The sequence below is a fragment of the Monodelphis domestica genome, chromosome 3, assembly GCF_027887165.1.
Source record: "Monodelphis domestica isolate mMonDom1 chromosome 3, mMonDom1.pri, whole genome shotgun sequence".
Lineage (NCBI taxonomy): Eukaryota > Metazoa > Chordata > Mammalia > Didelphimorphia > Didelphidae > Monodelphis > Monodelphis domestica.
The window spans coordinates 525,643,410-525,664,899 of record NC_077229.1 but is presented as its reverse complement, the minus strand read 5'-3'; the positions used below and the strand labels follow the sequence as shown (position 1 = coordinate 525,664,899).

At 38.7% G+C, this 21,490-nt stretch overlaps 1 protein-coding gene across 4 annotated transcripts in view; it reads right to left on the bottom strand.

Annotated features, from left to right (window-relative positions):
• Positions 1–21,490, bottom strand: part of PDZPH1P (uncharacterized) — a 153,293-nt gene that overhangs the window by 106,060 nt on the left and 25,743 nt on the right. For all 4 annotated transcript variants that reach the window (XM_056824952.1, XM_056824954.1, XM_056824953.1 and 1 more), the window contains one exon: positions 2,690–2,857. In XM_056824952.1, coding sequence (XP_056680930.1) covers positions 2,690–2,857 — 168 coding nt within the window. The remainder of the gene's footprint in view (positions 1–2,689; positions 2,858–21,490) is intronic.

The window sequence follows — 21,490 nt, the reverse complement described above, 5'->3', positions numbered from 1 at the left end:
AGCCTTTCTTGATTCTACCAGTTTCCTTCCTTCTAGACTACCTTTCCAAGTATTTATTTTTATTTTTTCTGCCTATGTTTATTCTGGATATACATAAATATACTTTTTTTGTTTTCTCTATTAGAATGTAAATCTTTATAATCTTTGTGAATTTTTCATTCATTTATTTGTGTCACCAGAAGCTATCATGGGTCATGGAACATGGGGATTAAATAAATTGAAGTTTCCTGGTATAAATAATTATTTTTATTATTCTATACCAAGGAGACAAACAAGACATTTGTCCAAGGTCTTACAGATAATCAGTAGCACAACCAACCTTATTGAATTTGGTCAAAAAGAACTTTCTTTTTTGAAAAAAATCTCTAGGATTGTCTTGAAATAAAGAAATAAAATCCATGCCTGAAGATATACTATAATCTAATAGCAAAAATTGGGTAAAATGAGAGAAGATCATTTCTTCCTACAAAGAAATTAACTTTAACTTTCCAAAATTATCGGGAACAAATACAGTGACTCTAATGTTGATATCCATCCATTCAGCATCAGAATGAATCCTGGTGAAGTGATGGAAGAGAAGTAAGTCAAGGGCTCCTGCTTGATCTCCAAGGGCTCTTTGGGTTCAGTGCAGGCTCTTGAAGAGGCTAGCATCACAACTTTTCTTCTGTGTACCACTAATCAGTCATTCTTACATGCCTTTCCTTAGACGTCAATATGTTGATCTCTGTATAATTTAAGGGAAGGAATGAGAAGCTCAAGGACTTAAAGATGAAGATTTTATTTTAGTTGGTAGTTAGTTGGGCTAGAAACTAATCAATGAATGAGTAGGGGGAATAAAAAACTGTTTTCTGACTAGCCATAGAATTTGTTCAAATTACCAATCTCTTCAAATCAAAACTTTCCACTCTCTCCAATTTGCTCTTCATAATATCTCCTGCTTTTGACAGATTGATTGTCCAACAGATATCTGGTAATGGTCTCCATTTAGTGTGCTCTTCAAATCAAAGTATGATTGTTTTGTTTTGTTTCTTTACTATGGGACTGTTAAAACAGCAATTGCTTTCAAGGCTGTTCTGTAATCAAGCAAAATGACTTTTTGAAATACTTGTTAAAGTGTGGGTACTTCAATAAAGACTTTAAATGGTCGGCTCAACTTTAGCACCCTCCTTTGGGAGAGGAGGCAATCAAAATGCTTTGCAGCATGTTCCCTCTTACGTTTTCATGGCACTTTCCACATATTTTGAAATTTATAGTCCTGGCTCCCCTTTGCTACCATCTGGTAAATAATCTCTGACTGCCAACACTTTGCTAAAAAACTACAGCAGGAACCATGTATATTAATTTTCAAATAATCTCTCTCTATGAATAATGCTTCCTTTGGGACTATCTGATTATGAGGAGCGAACTTTCACACGGAGAGTAAATGTTTCCATATACACATGAAAACGCTTCCACTTGAAAATATGCCAAGCTGTTTTTTCCTCCTACAGCTTCAGGTGGCTTGTTGCTGATAGTAAAGAATAAATGTTTTCTTACTTTCTTGAGAATAACTTTTAGGACTTCATTTTAAGAGGGATCAATCAGAATCTGGAAGAGACCATAGAGATTATTTAGACCAAGATCTCTATTTTACAAATGAGGAAATTAGTGACTTGCCAATTAATTAAATTGTTATTTAGTTAGTCACTCAAAGCCAATTCTCATTCTTTGATCTTGTGTTGGAGTAAACAATTGACTGTCTGATATGGTGCTGGGGCTATAAGAAGTAACCTGTGGCCAAAGAAATCCTTCTGTAGTCACCAATTGATGTCTCCATTTTTCCCACTACCATTTGCTTCCTTTGGTTGAAGTCTGATTCCTATTTAATGCAAACATTCTACCAAGGTGTAATACTTTTGGTTATTATCAGCCATTTAAACCCAGCGTGACTTATTAAATGAACCCATCATCTAGTAAGAAAAAAGAATAGCAGATAGAAAGCCTAAGTACTGCATTGCTGTCCACTGATGTACTAGACCCAGGTCATTGCCATAGAGATGAGGCTAGTTTTGGGGGGATTTCCCCCTAAAAGTCAAGAAAGCTGTGCTCGAAAGCCACAACCCCTGATGGTGGTTCTTGGTATAGGAAGGCATAAAAAGGACAGATCACACGTAGTCAGTCCCCTTCAGACCTGGCACATGTTCAATGATCATACGAGTCGCCACATCCTGACCTTCTGACCAGGTAAACTTCTATGTCAGCATCAGGAATACTTTGGTTCCAGTGTGGCTTCTCCACGCTGTCACTAAGAAACCTTTTTGTTCATTGTTAAATGATCCAAGAGTCTCCTTGCATTATAATTTCAAATAAAAACTATCACAATGTGCTGAGCTGAATCTACCCTACAACAATTGCAAGTTTAGAAACTCCCAGAAAGAATTCTAGCATGGAGGTAGGATTTTTGTGGAGATTTAACAAACGAAAACGACAAAACCATGTCATCTTCGAGTAGCAACCTACCTCTAGCCCCATCATGAAACAAAGGGAATACAAGCAAGCAAAACAACTGCCACAATGACTGTCTGACTCTACGGTTTTCATTCTGCATCTGTAGTCCAACTCGCTCTATCCAGAAGATGGAGGTAGGCTTCATCCACAGTCCTCTGAAGTCAACATCAACATAATATTTTAATATTTAATAAATACTTACCAGCTACTGGTTGGGGTTTCTTACTGAGACATCTAGGACTATTTTCAGGATTTTCATCATCTCCTCGGAAAACCCACGATGCTGAATGAAAATTCTCAGTGTAGAATCCTTTCTCCTCAATTTCATTTCTTGTACCAAGATCCACTGAGTAGCCATCCTCTGAAGTAACTAAGGAGAAGAAAAATTTATGACTGAATTCACTAAAAAAGAAAATAATAGGAAACATGAAACATGCAAGGGCAGAAAGCAACCAATGTTCTAGTGCTACAAGTGGAATCAAGCAAGCAAGTACGTTCTATTCTCCTGTGCTATGTTTGGAAAGCAGGCAAAAGTGAAAGAGCATGCACTTTCAGGAAGATTATATTCTAGAGCTGAAGAAAATGTGCATGTAGTATATTTAGCTATCTAGAGAAAATACAAGGTAATTTTTAGGGGCTGGAGTCCTCAGCAAAGATCAGGAAAATCTTCGTGTAGAAGATGGCACTTGAGCTGTCTTGAACAAAACTAGGGGTTATAAAGGTGCAAAAGGAGAAGAGAATGCATTCCAGGTCTGAGCAACAGATCATAACAAGTTGGAGAGAGAGGTGATAGAATAGTAAATAAAAGGAAGAGAGAGAAAGCCAATTTGACTAGATCATAATGTAGGTCAGTCAATCAATATTATGAGTAAAGTATACTATATAATAAAGCTAGAAAGATAGGTAGGAATCAAGGTGTAAAAAAGGTTTAAAAATCTAAACAGATGACTTCATATTAGATCTTTGAGGTAATAAGAATCACTTGGATTTATTGGGAGCAGTGGATCGATTGCTGAACCTGGAGTCAGAATAGACCTGAGTTCAAATTTGAATGTGTCAACTTGGGCAGGTCACTTAACCCTGCTTGTTTCAGTTTCCTTATCTGTAAAATGAACTGGAGAAGGAAATGGAAAACCATTCTTCTATCTTTGCCAAAAAAAAGGGGGGGGGCATGACTGAACAACAACAATAGAATTTACTGAGTAGGGAGCGATAGGGTTAGCGTTGTACTTTATGAAAATCATATTGGCAATCCTGTGGATGATGGATTATAGTAGAGAGAGCTGTAAGGCAGTAGACCAACTAGAAGGCTATTCAATAGTTCAGCTGAAAATTAATGAGCTGTGTGAATGGAGAAAAGGAAAAGATGCAAAAGAGGTGGTAGTGGTAGCAGCCATAGAAACAATAAGATATTAGAATCAATTAGATATGTAACATGAGACACTTGGATGGGTTTGGTATATGGATGAAAGAGTCTAGAAGGTCAAAATCAACAAATAATAAGCACAACGGGATTTTATATTTTCTATATTATTTGGTCGATTGAGAGATATTAAGGATGTGGCTTACCCCTGAATAGCCATTGTAAAAGCTTGCCTGTTCCCTACTAATATCTTCATTGAGGAAATCCTCAGTTCTTACATAATAAGTTCATAAGGATTTTGAATGGATGGAGAAGATTTTTTTATTTGATTTTTTTTATGCTTCCTTTTTTTGCTTTAAAAATGTCCAAGATTTTTTTCCATGCCTTTGTTAGCTTGTCCTCTTCTAGACACTTAAGTAAATTGGTTCTTCAGTATCCTCTTGAGCATAAATCTCTCCCTCTCTCCATTACAATTCAGTTCGTTTTTTTCCTGTCTTTGTTCTCTTGTTGTTTCTGCTTCCTCCTTAGGCATCTCAAGGACTGTACCGTTAAAGTCCCAATGTGGTGTATCTATATTTTATGGATAAAATAATTATAGTCATATTTTGTAAATCGTTTCCATTTTTCTTCTTTGTGTTTTCACTCTTGAATGTCTATATGCGATGATTTTGCTTATTTGGATATTTTGCCTAGCTTTCTTTAATTTGATTTTAACTTGCACTGAGAAAAACTCAGGATGAATCCTAGTTTGGCAGCTTGGCAATATTTCGATGTGAAACTGTGTGGTTTCCCAAAACTTTTGCCTCCCGTGGTTGGGTGGCTCCCAAACGAATAGAACTGCACCTAAGCATCTAAACGAACCGGGACCTTCTGTCTTGTGTTTCAGGCAAGGCGAAAATCTTCTTTTCTATAAGCAAGCACACTCTCCTTAAGCAATTTAAAAGCATGTGAGCTCTGTCCTTGCTAAACAGATCTAGGAGCGGAGGACTAGAGCCACAACAAGGAAAGCGGCCACCGAAAACACGACTGAAACAATTTAAGTTGTTCCAGCCAAACATGGCGAGAAAAAGCTTCGTAAGCAACCCGGCTTGGGATTTCTGAACTTCCTGAGAAGTGGGCGGGACGCGTCACTGGCCGCTGGGCTGGTGGAAGTTGCCGGGATCCAGCTACTCTAGGATGAACCACGTGGAGATTTTTAAGTCTGCGCTGCTTCCAAATATCCACCAATCACGGAAGCCAGGATGCAGGCTGTCAAACCAACTGGAAGGGAGATACAACTCTCTGGCTAACCCTTTGTTAATAGACTTCGTGCGGCGATTAATAAATGATGTTGTTCTCGGGAAACGGGCTCATATTATTTATTGGTTTAAATTCTGAGCGCGACAACCTCTTCTCACAGCTAATGAACTGATGAGGCTTTGCAAGGTTTATATCTCAGTATCGCCTACAGGATATTCAGCTTCACAATGTTTAGTAGCTATTAGTGATGTGGGAGGAACTTGGGAGAGAAAATAAGGCTAGATCTCCCAGGTGTGAGAGCCATCAGTGCGCATATGAAAGGCGATTACTAACTCATAGAAGCTGATAAGGTCACCCAGCAAGATGATGTGCAGAGAAAGGAAATGAGAGCCAGAATTAGTGACGACTCTTCAAAATTATACATTATTCTCCTTTCGGCATTACTATAGTCCAGACAAACTGTTCTTCTCTCTGATCTTCCCATGCGGAACTCCATCTCCCATTTCCCTGCCTTTGTACTAGTTCACCACCCCAAGCCTAGGCAGCACCTCCTCCTCACTTCCATAGAATCCCTCTCACTTTCTTCAGAAGTGAAGGTCAAGCCCTGAATCCTAAAAGAAACATGTCCCAATTCTCCAGAACTATATCCCCTCTTCTCTAACTACCTGCTATTTGTTCACACTTATTCTGTATGTAAGCATGGCCTTATTTGAATTAATCAATTACTCTTGACCTCACTTAAAATTAGTGACCATATGCTAGAACCAGATAACTTTATCAGGGGAGAACAGTCAGGCAAAAGTGTAAACAAAACCTCAATAGCTGGATGGAATTGAATCAATCAATCAATTGCTTTGTGGGTTTTGAATTAAATATCAACCCAAGTCAGACTTCAGATATTTGAACATCTGGTATCTCAAGGATGGGAGCCTTCTAGTCAAGCCCCTGGGAAGGAATTGCTTGGAAAAGCAGTGGAAGGCATGCACCTCAATCTCCCCTCTCCCTGGACCAGAAGAAAACTGTATGAAGATCAGAGGACCTGAGGATCAGAACTTTTCCTTTATGTTCTTCTATTTCCATTGGCGCCATCCCTCTCATAGCCCACGCACGATTCCACTGGGTATCACATGTGTCCTTGACCCGAACCCATTTCCATGTTGTTGGTATCTGCATTAGGGTGTTCATTTAGAGTCTCTCCTCAATCATGTCCCCTCAACCCCTGTAGTCAAGCAGTTGTCCTTCCTCCGTGTTTTTACTCCCACAGTTTGTCCTCTGCTTGTGGATAGTTTTTTTTCTCCTAAATGCCTGCAGATTGTTCAGGGTCACTGCATTGACACCAGTGGAGTAGTTCATTACCTTCGATTGTACCACAGTGTATCTGTGTACAATATTTTCCAGGTTCTGCTCCTTTTGCTCTGCATCACTTCCTGGTGGTTGTTCCAGTCTCCATGGAATTCCTCCACTTTATTATTCCTTTTAGCACAGTAGTATTGCATCACCAACATATACCACAATTTGTTCAGCCATTACCCAATGGAAGGGCATCCCCTCATTTTCCAATTTTTGGCCACCACAAAGAGTGCAGCTATGAATATTCTTGTACATGTCTTTTTCCTTATTATCTCTTTGGGGTACAAACCCAGCAGTGCTATGGCTGGATCAAAGGGCAGACAGTCTTTTATCGCCCTTTGGGCATAGTTCCAAATTGCCCTCCAGAATGGTTGGATCAGAACCCCACCAGCAATGAATTAATGTCCCCACTTTGCTACATCCCCTCCAGCATTCACTACTTTCCTTTGCTGTCATGTTAGCCAATCTGCTAGGTGTGAGGTGATACCTCAGAGTTGTTTTGATTTGCATCTCTCTGATTATAAGAGATTAGAACCTTTTTTCATGTGTTTGTTAATAGTTTTGATTTCTTTAACTGAAAACTGCCTATCCATGTCCCTTGTCCATTTATTAATTGGAGACTGACTTGATTTTTTGAACAATTGATTTAGCTCTTTATAAATTTGAGTAATTAGACCTTTGTCAGAGGTTTTTGTTATGACAATTGTTTCCCAATTTGTTGCTTCTCTTCTGATTTTAGTTACATTGGTTTTATTTGTACAAACACTTTTTAATTTGATGTAGTCAAAATTATTTATTTTACATTTTGTGACTTTTTCTAAGTCTTGCTTGGTTTTGAAATCTTTCCCTTCCCAAAGGTCTGACATGTATACTATTCTGGGTTCGCCTAATTATAAAAACGGCTGGGAAAATTGGAAGACAGTGTGGGAAAGATTAGGTTTGGATCAACACCTCACACCCTATACCAAGATAAACTCAGAATGGGTGAATGACTTGAACATACTAGTTTTTTTTTTGAAGGTGGGGGAGATGTTTTGTGTAAGCTTCTTTTATTATACTATCTTAGTAAATGCCCTTTTCTAAAAGCTAATTGAGTTTGGCTAATTGATACCAACTGATATGAAGAGCAGACTAGAGAAGAGCCATAAGATATAAAATTGAAAAAGACATTCTCAATCTCAGTGCTAGGTCTAGAACCCAGAAAGCAGATGGAATAATCATCCTTTGAGGACTCTATTTGATGGTATGAGTTGGACTAAGGGATCATAATCTACATGTATAAATTTATATTGAAGCAGTTAGGTAATACAACAAACATAGTGACATGGAATCAGGAAGACATAAATTCAAATCTGTCCTCAGAAACTTATTAGTATATGATTTAAATAAAATTCTAGTTTTATAAAAGTTAAGAAACTTGATATCTCCCAGAATCCAGGAAGTGAACTGCTTAGAGAAGGTGCCATGGAGATGCCTGCAGAAACCTCACACTGCACCAAAAGATCCAAAATGAACTTTGGGTTGTAGGGAAATTGAACTGTGGGAGATTGTAACATATTTATTTTGTATGTAAACTTATATCAAATGGGACTACCCCCCAATTAGATTTTTGTAAATGTACCTAGTAATACTTGGTTTAGTTTTCTTTCCCCTTTATCCCCAAATTATTGTAATTTATAAGTTGGTTATGTTTACAAGATCCATTGGGGAGACTAGTCTTCCAAAGGATCTCAGGGGGTTATGTAATTTGAATCTGTTACCCTGAAAGCTCCAATCCCCAGAAAACTACATCCCCAGCAAAATCATGATTCCTAGCACCCTATTCTCTTCCTGCTGTTATGTGCTGACATAGACAGAAGATAAATTTGGTGGAGTTCCATCTCTCAGCTCTTTTTCCTTCCTGTGGTGACTTTGGTGGAGAGGGGATTTGGGGGCAGGTAGAAAACTTAGTCATGTGGTCCTATTTCATCAGGTAATAAACTTTAAAAATATAATACTTTAAGTATTTAACTTTAATTTAAATCCTACACATAATGCCTGACATGTAGTAAATACTATATACATCTTGGGTATTCTTATTAATATTGTCATTATAGCCACAGGTCTGTTCCAATAGAATATAAGCTCTTTGAAAGCAAATTGTTTTATTTTGTTAAGCTTTTGTTCCTAGTTCATTTGTTCCTAGTACATTTCTAGTTCAAATGTTCCTAGTACATTTCTAGTTCAAATGTTCCTAGTACATTTCCTAGAACTTTGGGTTCTTAAAAAATGCTTATTGATATATTCATTTGTTGATTGATAAGGAACCCGAAAAGGTGACCAATGTTTAATAACTAACTCTCTGATAAAAAATGACAAATAACACAATTTTATGTTTAATCTGAATTATCAACATTTTCTCCATCAGTTTCTTAATAATAGATAACCAATAAAATAATAAATCATGCGTTGACTTTAGTGTTTGTTGATTTCTAAGGTGTAAAGGCTCACATGCAAATTTAATGAATGGCTTTCTTGAACCATCATGGGCTGACTCCAGCACACCAGCAGGAATGGCCGGACAGAGAAACGGAGACACAAAAACGCATCCAGGATGACAGGGTGGTCAGAGTGTCCGTGTTGCAGAAAGTTCAAGAATGGTGAAGGCTGAGAAACATCTGTCCACTTTGACAATTAAGTGATCACTCCTAACTTTGAAAAGAGAAGGTTCAGTTGAGAGATGATGTTGGGAGCTTGACTGCCAGTGGTGAGAAGTTAGTGTCAGGAAAGGAGGTGAAGGAAGTGAATACAGACAATTTGGAAATGGAGGTGACCTACAGGACAATAGCAGGAGGAAATGATAGATGATGAGAGGGATTTTTTTCTCCTCTTCTTACATTACAGAGACTTGAGTGTATTTTTAGGAAGCTACGAAAGAACTGGGAGATAGTGTCATCCGTCAATGAACAAGCATTGATTTAGTGTCTACTACGTGCTAGATGGTGGGGATGCAAAAAAAAGAACTGCAAATTTCGACTTGCAAAGAGTTTACACTCGAATCGGGGAGCCAACAGAGGAATATGTCAGTATGTAAAGTATATAAACAAAGAAAAGGATCTTCTGTGCCAAGATATCATGCTGGGACTAGACCACATTTCAACTGATTATAGAATAACTTTCTTGCAGGAGGAATAGTGCGATTTGGAGTTTGAAGGAAATAAGATATGAAGTTCGATTTTTAAATTCCTGTCTAAAATACGGAGGGAAAAACCAACACGAGCTTGGCCGTCAGCTATTGAGAATATCTTTAAGGTCACTCAGGTTTCGAGAGAAGAGGATGCATGAAAATTCTGTGGGAGGCAGGAAAGGGTGGACAAGGAGAGGGAGAAGATTGTTGGCGTGTTACAGGAAGACCATGCTGAGAAGTTGCCATCATAGTGTCTTTACTGGCCATGAGAAGCTTTGCAGTAAGCTGCTTCTCTAATGTTTTGGAAGGACCTGTTCATTATGCCAGGGGAAAGAACACGGTAGTGTGTTTTTAATGCCAATGTGTAGTTATGATTCCTTCTACACAGACTGATGAAGAAGCATTTTTTTAGCCAGCAAACAAAGAGGCTGAATGTTGCAAAGACAGAAGACACTAATTAGTGACTGCTAAAAATCTCCATGATAGAATTTTTAAAAAATGTTCTTGCAGTTTCTTAGCTTGCTACAAATTAGGTGTCTAATAATATATCGTGTTTACTATCTGCCAGGAAAAGTGCTTATGTGTTTTTTAATTATTAATTCATGTGATCCTCAGAGCGACCATGGGACATAGGTGCTATTATTATTCCCTTTATATAGATGGGGAAACTGAGGCAAACAGAGGCTAAGTGACTTGACCAGGGTCACACAGCTTAATAAGTCTCTGAAATCACTTTTGGACTCTTGTCTTCCTGACTCCAGGTAAAGTTCTCTACAGTATCACCTAGACCTCTACAACATAGCTGACTTTACTAGCAACTTGATTAATCACTAATGTTTATTAATTATTATGATTAATTATAATTTTGGTAATTATTAATAATTAATTGATATTAGCATTCTGAGAGGATTTAAAGTCATTCATTAAAATAATATTGAGAAATAAATAGTATTGAGAATATGCTACATAAATAAATAATATTGACAAAATGCTTTATAAAATATGCTGGGTGCTTTATGAGATGAGTATCATTTAAGGTTTACAAAGTACTTTACAAATACTATCGCATTTTATCTTTACAACAACTCTAGGGAAAATGCTACTATCCTCATTTTACAGATGAGGAAACTAAGGTAGATGGAGGTTAAGTGATTTGTTCAGGTTCACTCAGCTAGTAAGTCTCTAAAAGTGAATTTGAACTCTAGTCTTCCTAACTCCAAGTCCAGAGTTCTTATGGACTGTGCCGCCCACCTGCATCTAGCTCCTGATTTTTAGAAATAGTCTAGTACAGAAACTATGGATATAAATAACTGTAACACAAGACTGACCATAATAAATGAAAGAAGAGTCATGAATGAAGTAGTATGTCACTTCAGCTACTACTTCTAGAGGGGGCAGGGAAGACTTCATGCCAGAATGAGGCCTTGAAGGAAGGGTTAATTTTGACCTATGCCAACTTGGAACTATGCCCAAAGGGCGCTAAAAGACTGTCTGCCCTTTGATCCAGTCATAGCACTGCTGGGTTTGTACCCCAGAGATATCATAAGTAAAAAGACTTGTACAAAAATATTCATAGCTGTGCTCTTTATGGTGGCAAAAAATTGGAAAATGAGGGAATGCCCTTCAGTTGAGGAATGACTGAACAAACTGTGATATCTGATGGGGATGGAATACTATTGTGCTCAAAGGAATGATTAACTGGAGGGATTCCATGTGAACTGGAAAGACCTCCAGGAACTGATGCAGAGTGAAATGAGCAGAACCAGGAGAACATTGTACACAGAGACTGATACATTGTAGCACAATCGAATGCAATGAATGTCTCCATTAGTGGCAATGCAGTGATCCTGAACAACTTGAAGGTATCTACAAGAAAAAACACTCTCCACATTCAGAGGAAACACTATGGGAGTAGAAACACGGAAGAAAAACAACTGCTTATTCACATGGGTTGAGGGCATATGGCTGGGGATGGAGACTCTAAATGAACATCCTGGTGCAAACACCAACATGGAAATAGGTTTTCATCAAGGACACAAGTAATACCCAATGAAATTGCACAACAGCTAAGGGAAGGGGTGGGGGCAGGGGAGGGAAAGAATATGATTCTTGTAACCAAGGGAAAATATTCTAAATTTACTAAGGAAATAAAAATTTCAAAAAATGAATTGACCCATGCCAGCTTGAAAAATTAGGGTGCAAGAAAGGAAGCTGGCAGGGAAGATTGAGTCCAAACTGTATATCCTTGAAGGATAAGTATGAACTTTTCTGTAGGCAATTGTTAAAAAAATTAGATGATCAGGGAAAAATTTCTGTGGTTGATTAAAACAAGAGAGTGGGCTTTGGAAGGGAAATGATGGAGGGGGCCATGCCAGTTGTCTAGATAAGAAATTATTAAAATCTAGTGGAAATGAAAAGCAGGGATGAAAATGAGAGATTTCAGGTTTTCTTCTCATTACAAAAAAAGATATCATTATAGAAATGTCATCACAATTACTGGCCTTTAGACTGCACAGATTCTTCAATTTTTTCTCAGACTTTAAATGGGTAAAAATGCAATGTATCAATAGACTTCTCTAAATTCTGTAGTCTGATAGTCTTTCCTCGATCCTTTATTTCTCTGCTGTATTTGACACTGGCCACCACTCTCTTCTGCTGGATACTCTCTTCTCTGGGTTTATGTAACACTATTCTCTCCTGGCTCTCTTCCATGTCTTAGTCTCTTTTGCTGTTTCAACGTCTACGTCGCATTCCCTAATGGTCAGTATTCCCCAAGGCTATGGCTTGACCATCTCCTATTTTCTCTTTACAGTCTCATGTTGCCTTTATGTCACCAAAGATTGAACAAGTTATTCAATCAAGTCACTTGAACCCACTTAAAATAACTGATGATAAGAGGTATGGGTGTTTACCAGATGAAGTCAATCAGTGTCCATCAGTCTTTAGTTTCAGTCAAAATCAATCATAATTTTTAGGCTATATTTGAAAAGTACTTGAAACCGGAGTGACAGGAAATATGTTCAAATAGGCCCAAAAGACTTGGCCACATTCTAGTGATTATCTATAAATTATCAAGCAATAAGATAAGAAGGGAGTCATGAAGAGATTGTAGAGAATATGGAATTTCAGAAAAATCTTTGAGGTAAAACTACTTTGCAGAGGAAAACAGAGATCTAAGCTTCAACTTTGGTCTAGTCTGGGTATCCCCAATGGAGAAGGATATTGCAAATTCTGGAAGGTCTGGCAGACTTTCACATTTTTTCCTTGAATCATTACTGTGCTGAGAGCCAAGGATAGAGTGAAAGTAGATTCACAGCTGACCAACAAGAGTAAAACACTTCGACCAACCAGGAACTGAGTAACTCTTTACTGGATTTGCTTTCTAAACATAAGCCCATTTTCTCCAATGTCCTTCTGGGGGAGACTTTGCTGAGGATCTTCTATATCAAAGTATTCTTACCCTTTCTTGAAGCTACTTAAGGCTGGCTGACTGAAATGATTCTCAACTTGGAGAGCAGTGGATGTGAGAGCTTAGTGCACTAGGGAATTGCTCCTGATTCCTAAGGGGGTATTTCTAGAATCCTGAAAGGGAGATGTAACTTTGCTCTGGGAACCTAAACTCATTTGTGAGAGTGAGAGTTCGAAAAAGGCTCCTCAGAGATTTACTCATCAGCTCCCAAGGGTTTAATTATCATCTTCAGGCAAATGATGTCCAGATGTAGATATTTAGTCCTAGTCTCTCCCCAGAACATCTGTCCTGCATCACCAACTGCCTTGTAGATATTTCAAACTCAATATATCCAAAAAAGGTTTCTAGTGGCAGAACCAAGATGGTGGAATAAAGCAGAAAAGCTCAGAGTCACCATGAGAATCCTCTCCAACCAATATTAAAATAATGCCACAAAATGAATACAGGAGTGAAAAAACCAACAAGAAGACAGACAGAGTGAAACAACTTTTAAGAAAAGAAGAACCCAAAAGGTAGACGGAGAACATCTGGGGCACTGGGGTGAGAGGGGAGCATAGATAGCAGGAGACTATAGCAAGGAGTGAAGAGCAAGCCAAGAGCAAGTCACACACCCCCATCCCCAATTTGCTGTTCTAGTTTTGGAACCTAGTCCAAGTCAACATTCAGACCCTGAGACCCTGCATGGGCAAAATAGAGATGCAACCAACCCACACCCCTTGAAATTCTAAATTTGTGGTGAAGTTGGGAATCCCAGACCAGGCCAAAGTGGGCTGATCTGTGTGGGCCCAGAACAAAGCCAGAAGTCCCAGTCTGGGCCTGTGGTGAGGACATAGATCCCAGGTTGGGGTAGTTGGTGAATCAAAAGGGGGTCCAGTTTTTTTTGCCAAAAGCTCAATATATATATGTGTATATACATACAATTTGTCATCATATTTCCCTGAGAATCTACTGCTTCTACCAAACTTCCTGATTTCTGTTAGTCACAAACATTCTTCATTTTCCTATGTTTCTAACCTCATTATTTCCTTCATTTTTCACTCTCCCTCACTACATATTGCTTATCAGGTATAAAATCTTAGAGTTCCCATTTCTTAACTTTTTAAAGACTTTGTATAATATTTCATTTTTTCTTAATTGCATATAAAAGTTTTTAAATATTTATTTCTTAAAATTTTGAGTTCCAAATTCTTTCCCTTCTCTCTTTAATCCCTGAGACAGTAAGCAATTTGATATACATTCTATATATGCAATCATGCACAACATATTTCCATATTGTTCATGTTGTAGAATAAGACATATAAAAAAAACAAAATCAATCTATGAAGAAATAAAGAGTAAAATAATATACTTCAATTTGCTTTCAGATGCAATCAGTTCTTTTTCTGGAGGTGAATAGCATATTTCGTCTTAAGCCCTTTGGAATTGTCTTGCAAGTGTAAAAGGATCTGTCCAGTTTAATTTTATGGATACATGGGAGATGCCATATATACTATTTACATATAAAAAAATCAATCAAAGCCAGTTTTCTATGGAGTCATCTAGATAGAATAGAAAACTGAGTGCATAGTCTTGAGGATATGATGCAATCAGCTTATCCATTTGCTCTATTGGGGCAAGGAGGAAATTCCATGATGTACTTGGAAGTCTGGAGAACTCTGGATTCAACTCCTCTGTCATTCTAAGCTATATGGCGGAGTCACTTAACTTCTCTCTGAATCTATTTCTTCAACTTTATGTGTATATGGATTGTTGTGAGGCTTCAATGAGATAGTATATACTAAATGTTTAGCTTTAAGTATTGCATAACAGACTTTATTACTTCATCTTAATGTAACTACTCCCTTAATTGCCAAAAAACCCCAAAACTCAGAATGGGCTACTTCATGAGGTATCGTGTTCCCTATCAACCAAGGTGCTAAAAAAAGCCTGGGTGACATCTTGTCTAGAATGTCATGGAGGCTGATGCTTCAGGTAGAAAAGCTAAGTAATTCCACAACTGATCATTGTACAATATTGGGTTACTGTATACAATATTCTCCACACTTCACCTTGATCAGTTCAGAGAAGTCTTCCCAGTGGTTGAAAATCATCCTTCTCATCCTCACAGCAAGACAATATTCCATTATAATAAAGTACTGCAACTTGTTTGACCATTCCCCAATTGATGGACATCCCCTCAACGTCCAATTCTTTGCCACCATAAAAAGAGCTGCAATAAATATTTTTGTACAAATAGGTCTTTCTTTCCTCTTTTTAAAAAAATCTCTTTGGGATGCAGACCTAGTAGTGATATTGCTGGATCAAAGATACTTACATTTTTATAGTCCTTTGGGCATGGTTCCAAATTTCTCTCCAGATGGGACTTTACAATATTTCTTACTTCTACTATTTACAGCCACCACCTTAATTCAGTTCCTCACCTCTCACCCAGACTGCTGACTTCTAATTGGTCTTCCTGAATTCAAGTCTTTCCTGACTCTTGTCTATCCTCCATACAGTTGTCAAGTGATCTTCTTTCATTTTAAACATGACCACATCATTCCCTTACTCAACAGCGTCTCCCTGTATTCTTAAGAATAAAATATGAACACTTCTGCTTAGCTTTCAAAGCTCTGACTCCAATTTTCTTTAACCTGTACATTAAATCTCTGTGATAGAAAACTCCAAGCCAATAACTTTCTATTAAAGGAACTGCTCCCCTTCACCAAATAGGATCCCAGACCTTTTTCAAGGTCTGGAGGCCACCTACCCCCCTTGTTCCAAAATACAACATTTATAATCTTTAACTTCAAATAATGATTTATTAGTGCAGTTTCTTCTAGACTGGTACAAATTAAATATATGTTTTTTCATCGATGGGTTAAAATTAAACAGGAGCGGGGATGACTGCTACTCTGGAAATGAGGGAGGGTTCCCCGGGTGGGAGCATATACTGAAACACCCATGTTGAAGATTTTAAAAGGTCATATTCTTCCCAAATTTGACCAACTAAGTGATGAGAGTAGGGATGGAGGGCTCGCCAAATAGCCACGGACTTTCCACCTTATGACATCCTGTGCCATGAGGAGCTTAGATGGTCAAAACTAGGATGGAGATCTGTGATGAAACAGGGGCATGTCCATTGAAACTTCATAATCTAACATGAAATAAATTTAGATAGTTAACCTAATCTAATTACTCATAAATATTGTGAAATCAGTCAGCTGATTATCTTCAACTTACTAGATGTATGTCAATGCCAGTTAATACAAGAGAATTAATAATGACTTCTATAAAATCACATTAAACTGAATAATACTAATTGGAAATTAGCAAAGGGATAAAATGAGTGCTTTGGGATGGGCAGGAGTCTACTCCAATGGGGTGTAGGGGATTGCTCCCATTGCTCTAGTCTCATTATTCTCCTTCCTATTCTCTCTGTTCCAGCTGAACACATCGCACTCCATAGCCCCTCTCCAGACCACTGCATAGGTTGTGTTCTCTGCCTAGATTCATTCTCTCCACCTCATAAAATACCTCATTTCCTTTCAGATGCAGCTCAAGCTTCCTTTTGTGGCTCCATGCACCGCAGTCTGGGAATCCCTGCACAAAGGGCACATTGAGGACTGGGTGCCAGAGAAGGGAAGATTTATCAAGGGGCAATCGTCAGGGTTGTGAGTAAAGAAACAGGGAAGTCGATTGTTCTACCTTGTCCTGTAGCAATTATAGTGCTGATTTGAGGATTATTTCCTGAGTAGGGAGGTAGAGGGGGAATTGCCCGCTGCCTCTATGGTGGCCCCTCGGCAAGGAGGACAGATGGCAAGGTGCCTTTAGCATATATTTCTCTTTACTGGCCTACCGTGTGCCACATAACACATATATTCTCGAGGATTTTTGTCCCACTTCCTATGTACAAGTAATCTCTGTGACCATGCTGTAGCATATTTATACCAGCAATGGACCTTTCCATGGATATCTGGATGACTCTGAAGTCCAGATTTTGGTCTTGCCTGATCTGTAGCCAGAGAATGCCCACCAGAACGCTGGTTTTAAGGAAAGGGGCTTTGGGGGCAGCCGTTGTACCGTTTCTGTTGCACCGGTGCAATGGGCCAGCTGTAAGTGCATGATTGGAGCATTTGGAGTCTTCCTCACTCTCAATCACCATTTAAAAGGCAGATTATAGAAATATGTCTTGGGTGTTGCTGGGAGTTCACTGAGAGGCTGTTACAGTGTTATGGAGCTATACGCCATCTGAAAGAGTGATAGAAGAAGACTCACTCTTTAGAGGGAATCGGACTTCTTTGTACAGAGAAGTCTTTGCTAGAGCACTGCCCAACAGCTAGGGTGAACGTACAGTCCACCTGCTTTACCCCCTGCTTTTATTGAAGATACGGTGATCTCCTTGCATTTGTCACTGAGTTTGTTTGTTTTTAATCCTTACCTTCTATCGTAGAATCAATATGGAGTATTGGATCCAAGGCAAAAGAATGGGAAGGGCTAGGCAGCTGGGGTTAAGTGACTTCCTCAAGGCCTCACCCAGAGTGTCTGCGGCCAGATTTGAGGCCTTGCTCTCTCTCTACTGAGCCACCTAGCTGCCCCTGTCATTGAGTTTTATAATTTCTGCCAGGTGATTCAGGAGAGTGGGAGAGCCTAGAGTAGGGGAAATTTAAATTCAAATCTAGCCTGAGACGCTTCCTACATGTGAGACCCCAGGGCAAGTCACTTAACCTCTGTTTGCCTCAGTTTCCTTATCAGTAAAATGGATTGTTATGAGGCTCGAATTAGAAAATAATTGTAAAATGCTTAGCACTGGGCCTGACACATAAGTGCTATATAAATGCTAGTTATCGTTTACATAGCCCCTTATAATTTAATTTTATTATTATAATGCCTTATGATTTTATTATATTATTATTTTGTAACAATAACATCCTAAAGCCATATTATAAAAAATTAAAATGTATAGTTTTATTATGCCATTATTATTTAGATTATTATTGTAAAATCTTACGGTATCTGACATACATTATCTCCTTTCTTCACAGCCCTCCTGGGATGTAGAGCTATCGCCATTCTTTCCTGGTAGACGAGGAAGCTGAGGTTACAAGTTTAAAAGAAGCTGAGACATCTCATTTGTCAGATAGCGTGTATGTGGTAGAGTCCAAAGCCGAGACTTGAGTTGCCCCGAGAATTCATCACTAGAAAGCCAGAGGGATTGTGGGGCCAGGAGGCCCAATTTAGGCTCCACGAGGTGGCATTTGGCTCCTTCAGCCCTTCCCCAATGGGCGATGGGAACAAGAGCAAGGAAGAGGTCTCTATTGAGAGCATCCAACCCAAGGCGATGGAACCATCCCTAGAATTTGCCTTCCCTGCTTCCATCTTTGCGAGGGAGAAATGTGTGCTGCATGCAATAAAGGGGCCCATCATGTACCAGACTGACAGTGTGGCACGGGTGCAACAGCTGCATCCCAGAAATGCCAATTGGCATGGCCAACTCGGCTGAGCAAATGGGCCTAGGACCCAGCCATAGACACATGGAGTAATTAAGGACTGTGGAGCCTTGTTGAAAGCATATCAGCCAACAGAACGGCACCCATTAATGGATTTTTATCTCTTAGGCAAAATTGGCAGGTTTTGTATGAAAATGAAAAACAAGGAAAAAACCAGTTCCAAGAGTAGGCTGGAATAACAATTCAGTGGTAAAGTAATAAAGCAGGAACTTCTGATTTTTCCACTTCGGCCCCCTCTCTTGAGAGTTCACTATGCTGATGCCAGATCTGGTGTGGACACCCCACTAGCTTCGGTCCTATTGCTGCTCAGAACTCCTGAGCTCAAAGAACCTGTTATCCTCAGCATTCCAGCAGCAAGGATGAAACTCCTGTGCCGCCAGGCCCTCCTCCATAATGTTTTTATAAGGTAAGACTTGCACTTGTACTACTTACTTTTTTCTTGGATTCAGAATAAAAACAATATCCCAGATCAATCACAAGGACCTTTGTCCTCCCTTCTATCCTGCTTTTCTCTTAAAGTTTGAGAAAATAATAATCATTAAAAAGAGTGTTTTAGGTAAAACTAGCTTTGTAATCCAATTATCCAATACCCCAAACAGAAAACTTTCCCCCCCTCTGGAATATTTCCATTTAGAAGCCCATAACTTAGACAATCCACTCCCACATTAATTTACACAACTGAATGAAAGGCATGAGAAAAGCCATCAAGTTCCTTCAAGCAATGAGCTTCCCATTCACCTTGGCAATGTGATCCACAATATAGTCTTGCACATCTGTTTCTGTTCCGGGAGTCATTTAGGAGCATAAAAATTGGAGCTCCATTTTATAGGCTCTTCCTACTTCAGCTCACAGCCCATAAGTTATTTACCTGATGGGCCTTCGTGCGCGTTCTCCACAGCACTAATAGATGGATCATCTGTGGCCTCGGATATAAATGTCCTCCCGAATGTCTTCTCCACTTATCATGGAGGATGTTCAGAGATGAGTGAGATTAACAAAGTGAGGAGAGCCAGATGCAAGCATGCTCCATAAAGCTGTCAGGTTTTACGTCAAGGGTTAGTAATATTTCCTGATACTATAAATGAGATAGAATTTAGGTCATACACTAAACAGTATCAGCCTTGGGGGTTCTTACGCACATCATGGTCTTTCACAAAAGTTTTCATAAAACAGAAAGCACACAATATTTCCCCTTGCTTATTTGTGGTTGGGATAAAATGGAGACACAGAAATGTGAAGTTATCCACTTCTTTCGGGATTGGTGTCATTGGCAGTTTATATTTGGGACAGAGTTCAACCAAGAAGGAAATTGAACATTCTTATCTTTATTCAGAATTGTGATTTTTGTCGCCGTGAAATTCATGTTTCTTTGAAACATGATCTTCTGATCTCTGTTTTATGATACCAAAGAAAGGGAAGTAGATCTACATGGTTAATGGTCCTAGGAATGGATGATTGAAGATTTGCCTTTAAAACAGGATGAAATGCACTCAGATAGAAGGATTTGGTCAATCTGATTTTGAGACATGTAGTGGGACCAAGAAATATTGATTTTACTGTTCATGGCACATTAAGATCATTCATGGCTAATTGGACTAAGCACATTTTTCAGTTACACTTTGATTTTCTTACAGTTAAAACCCCGTCCAAGTCTCTCTAGACAATTATGCCTTTGGGGCAGGTATTACATGGCAAGAGATTTGCATTCTCCAGTAAAAAACAAAAACAAAAAGATGCTAAAATCACTCTTGCTCCTTCTAACAAAATAGCCAAAAAAAAAGACAAAATGGCAACACTAAATGATCCTGTCATGCCAAAGAAGCATTTCAGTTTGAGAGAGCTTTTATAGCAAATGTTATTTGCTGCAAAAAATCTAGATCTTATTTTTTTGTAATTTATGTTTGCATCTTTAAAAAATACTTTAAATTTCACATTGAATTAAAATAATACAATTAAATAGAAAACAAAGCAAAATCAGGTAAGAGGAACAGAAATCAATATACTAGATATTTTGGATGAGTTCATTTCTGGTTTTGGGCACTGAATTTAGCTTGGACTTCCAGATATCTATGGTAAAAAGCAAAACATATTGAAAGATGTCTAATATAAGGGCAAATTACTTAGAATGTTGAGTTGCAAAATAGGAGTCCAAGAATGACTTCAAGGAATATGCGATCAACCAGTCAGAAGGTGGGAAGGTCCTGTAATCACAGATATAGACTCTCCATGATATCACTCTGGAAGGGGATCATCTCCAAAACAATCACTTAGCCTTGTCCTTCAACACTTCCTCACCGTCCCTTTCCTCTACTGCACAGAAGTTCAGAAGTCCTTCCCTTTGGAACTAAACCTGGCTTTTCTGGGGGCCATCACCTAACCAGTAGGCAGGCACCCACACGAACAGCTGTGAAGATAGTGCTGGGGAAAATCCCACACATCTGCAGCAGGACTATCCCTTGTGTCACCTCCTCGCTCTGGTGAACTCTTCTTGGAGAAGTCGCCAGAGAGTCAACCAATCTTTGCTCTTAGTTCTGGATAGGATGTAGTGAGACACAGGAGGAGCAGACAGAGATGAACTGATTGCTTGAGCACAGATCTTATGATATTCTCTTTCCCTCACTGACTCATTCCTCCACTAAATTCCCTATTCAGTGCCCCACTTTCCTTAGTGTGACCTTGGGTTCATAACTTTAGCATCATTTTCAGCTCCTTACTCTTCTTCCTGCTACTCTCCCCATCCCATGATTTATCAAATAGTTTTCTATTTCTGCATCATTTCTCCTATCCATCCCCTTCTATGTACTCATATAAGTGTCTCCCTTTTCCAGGTTCTTATCTTTATATCTTGATCCTTACCTTTCCCCTCAATGATTGTAATAGATGCTAAAAAAAAAACAAACACCTTACATTCTGTTTTAGAATCAATA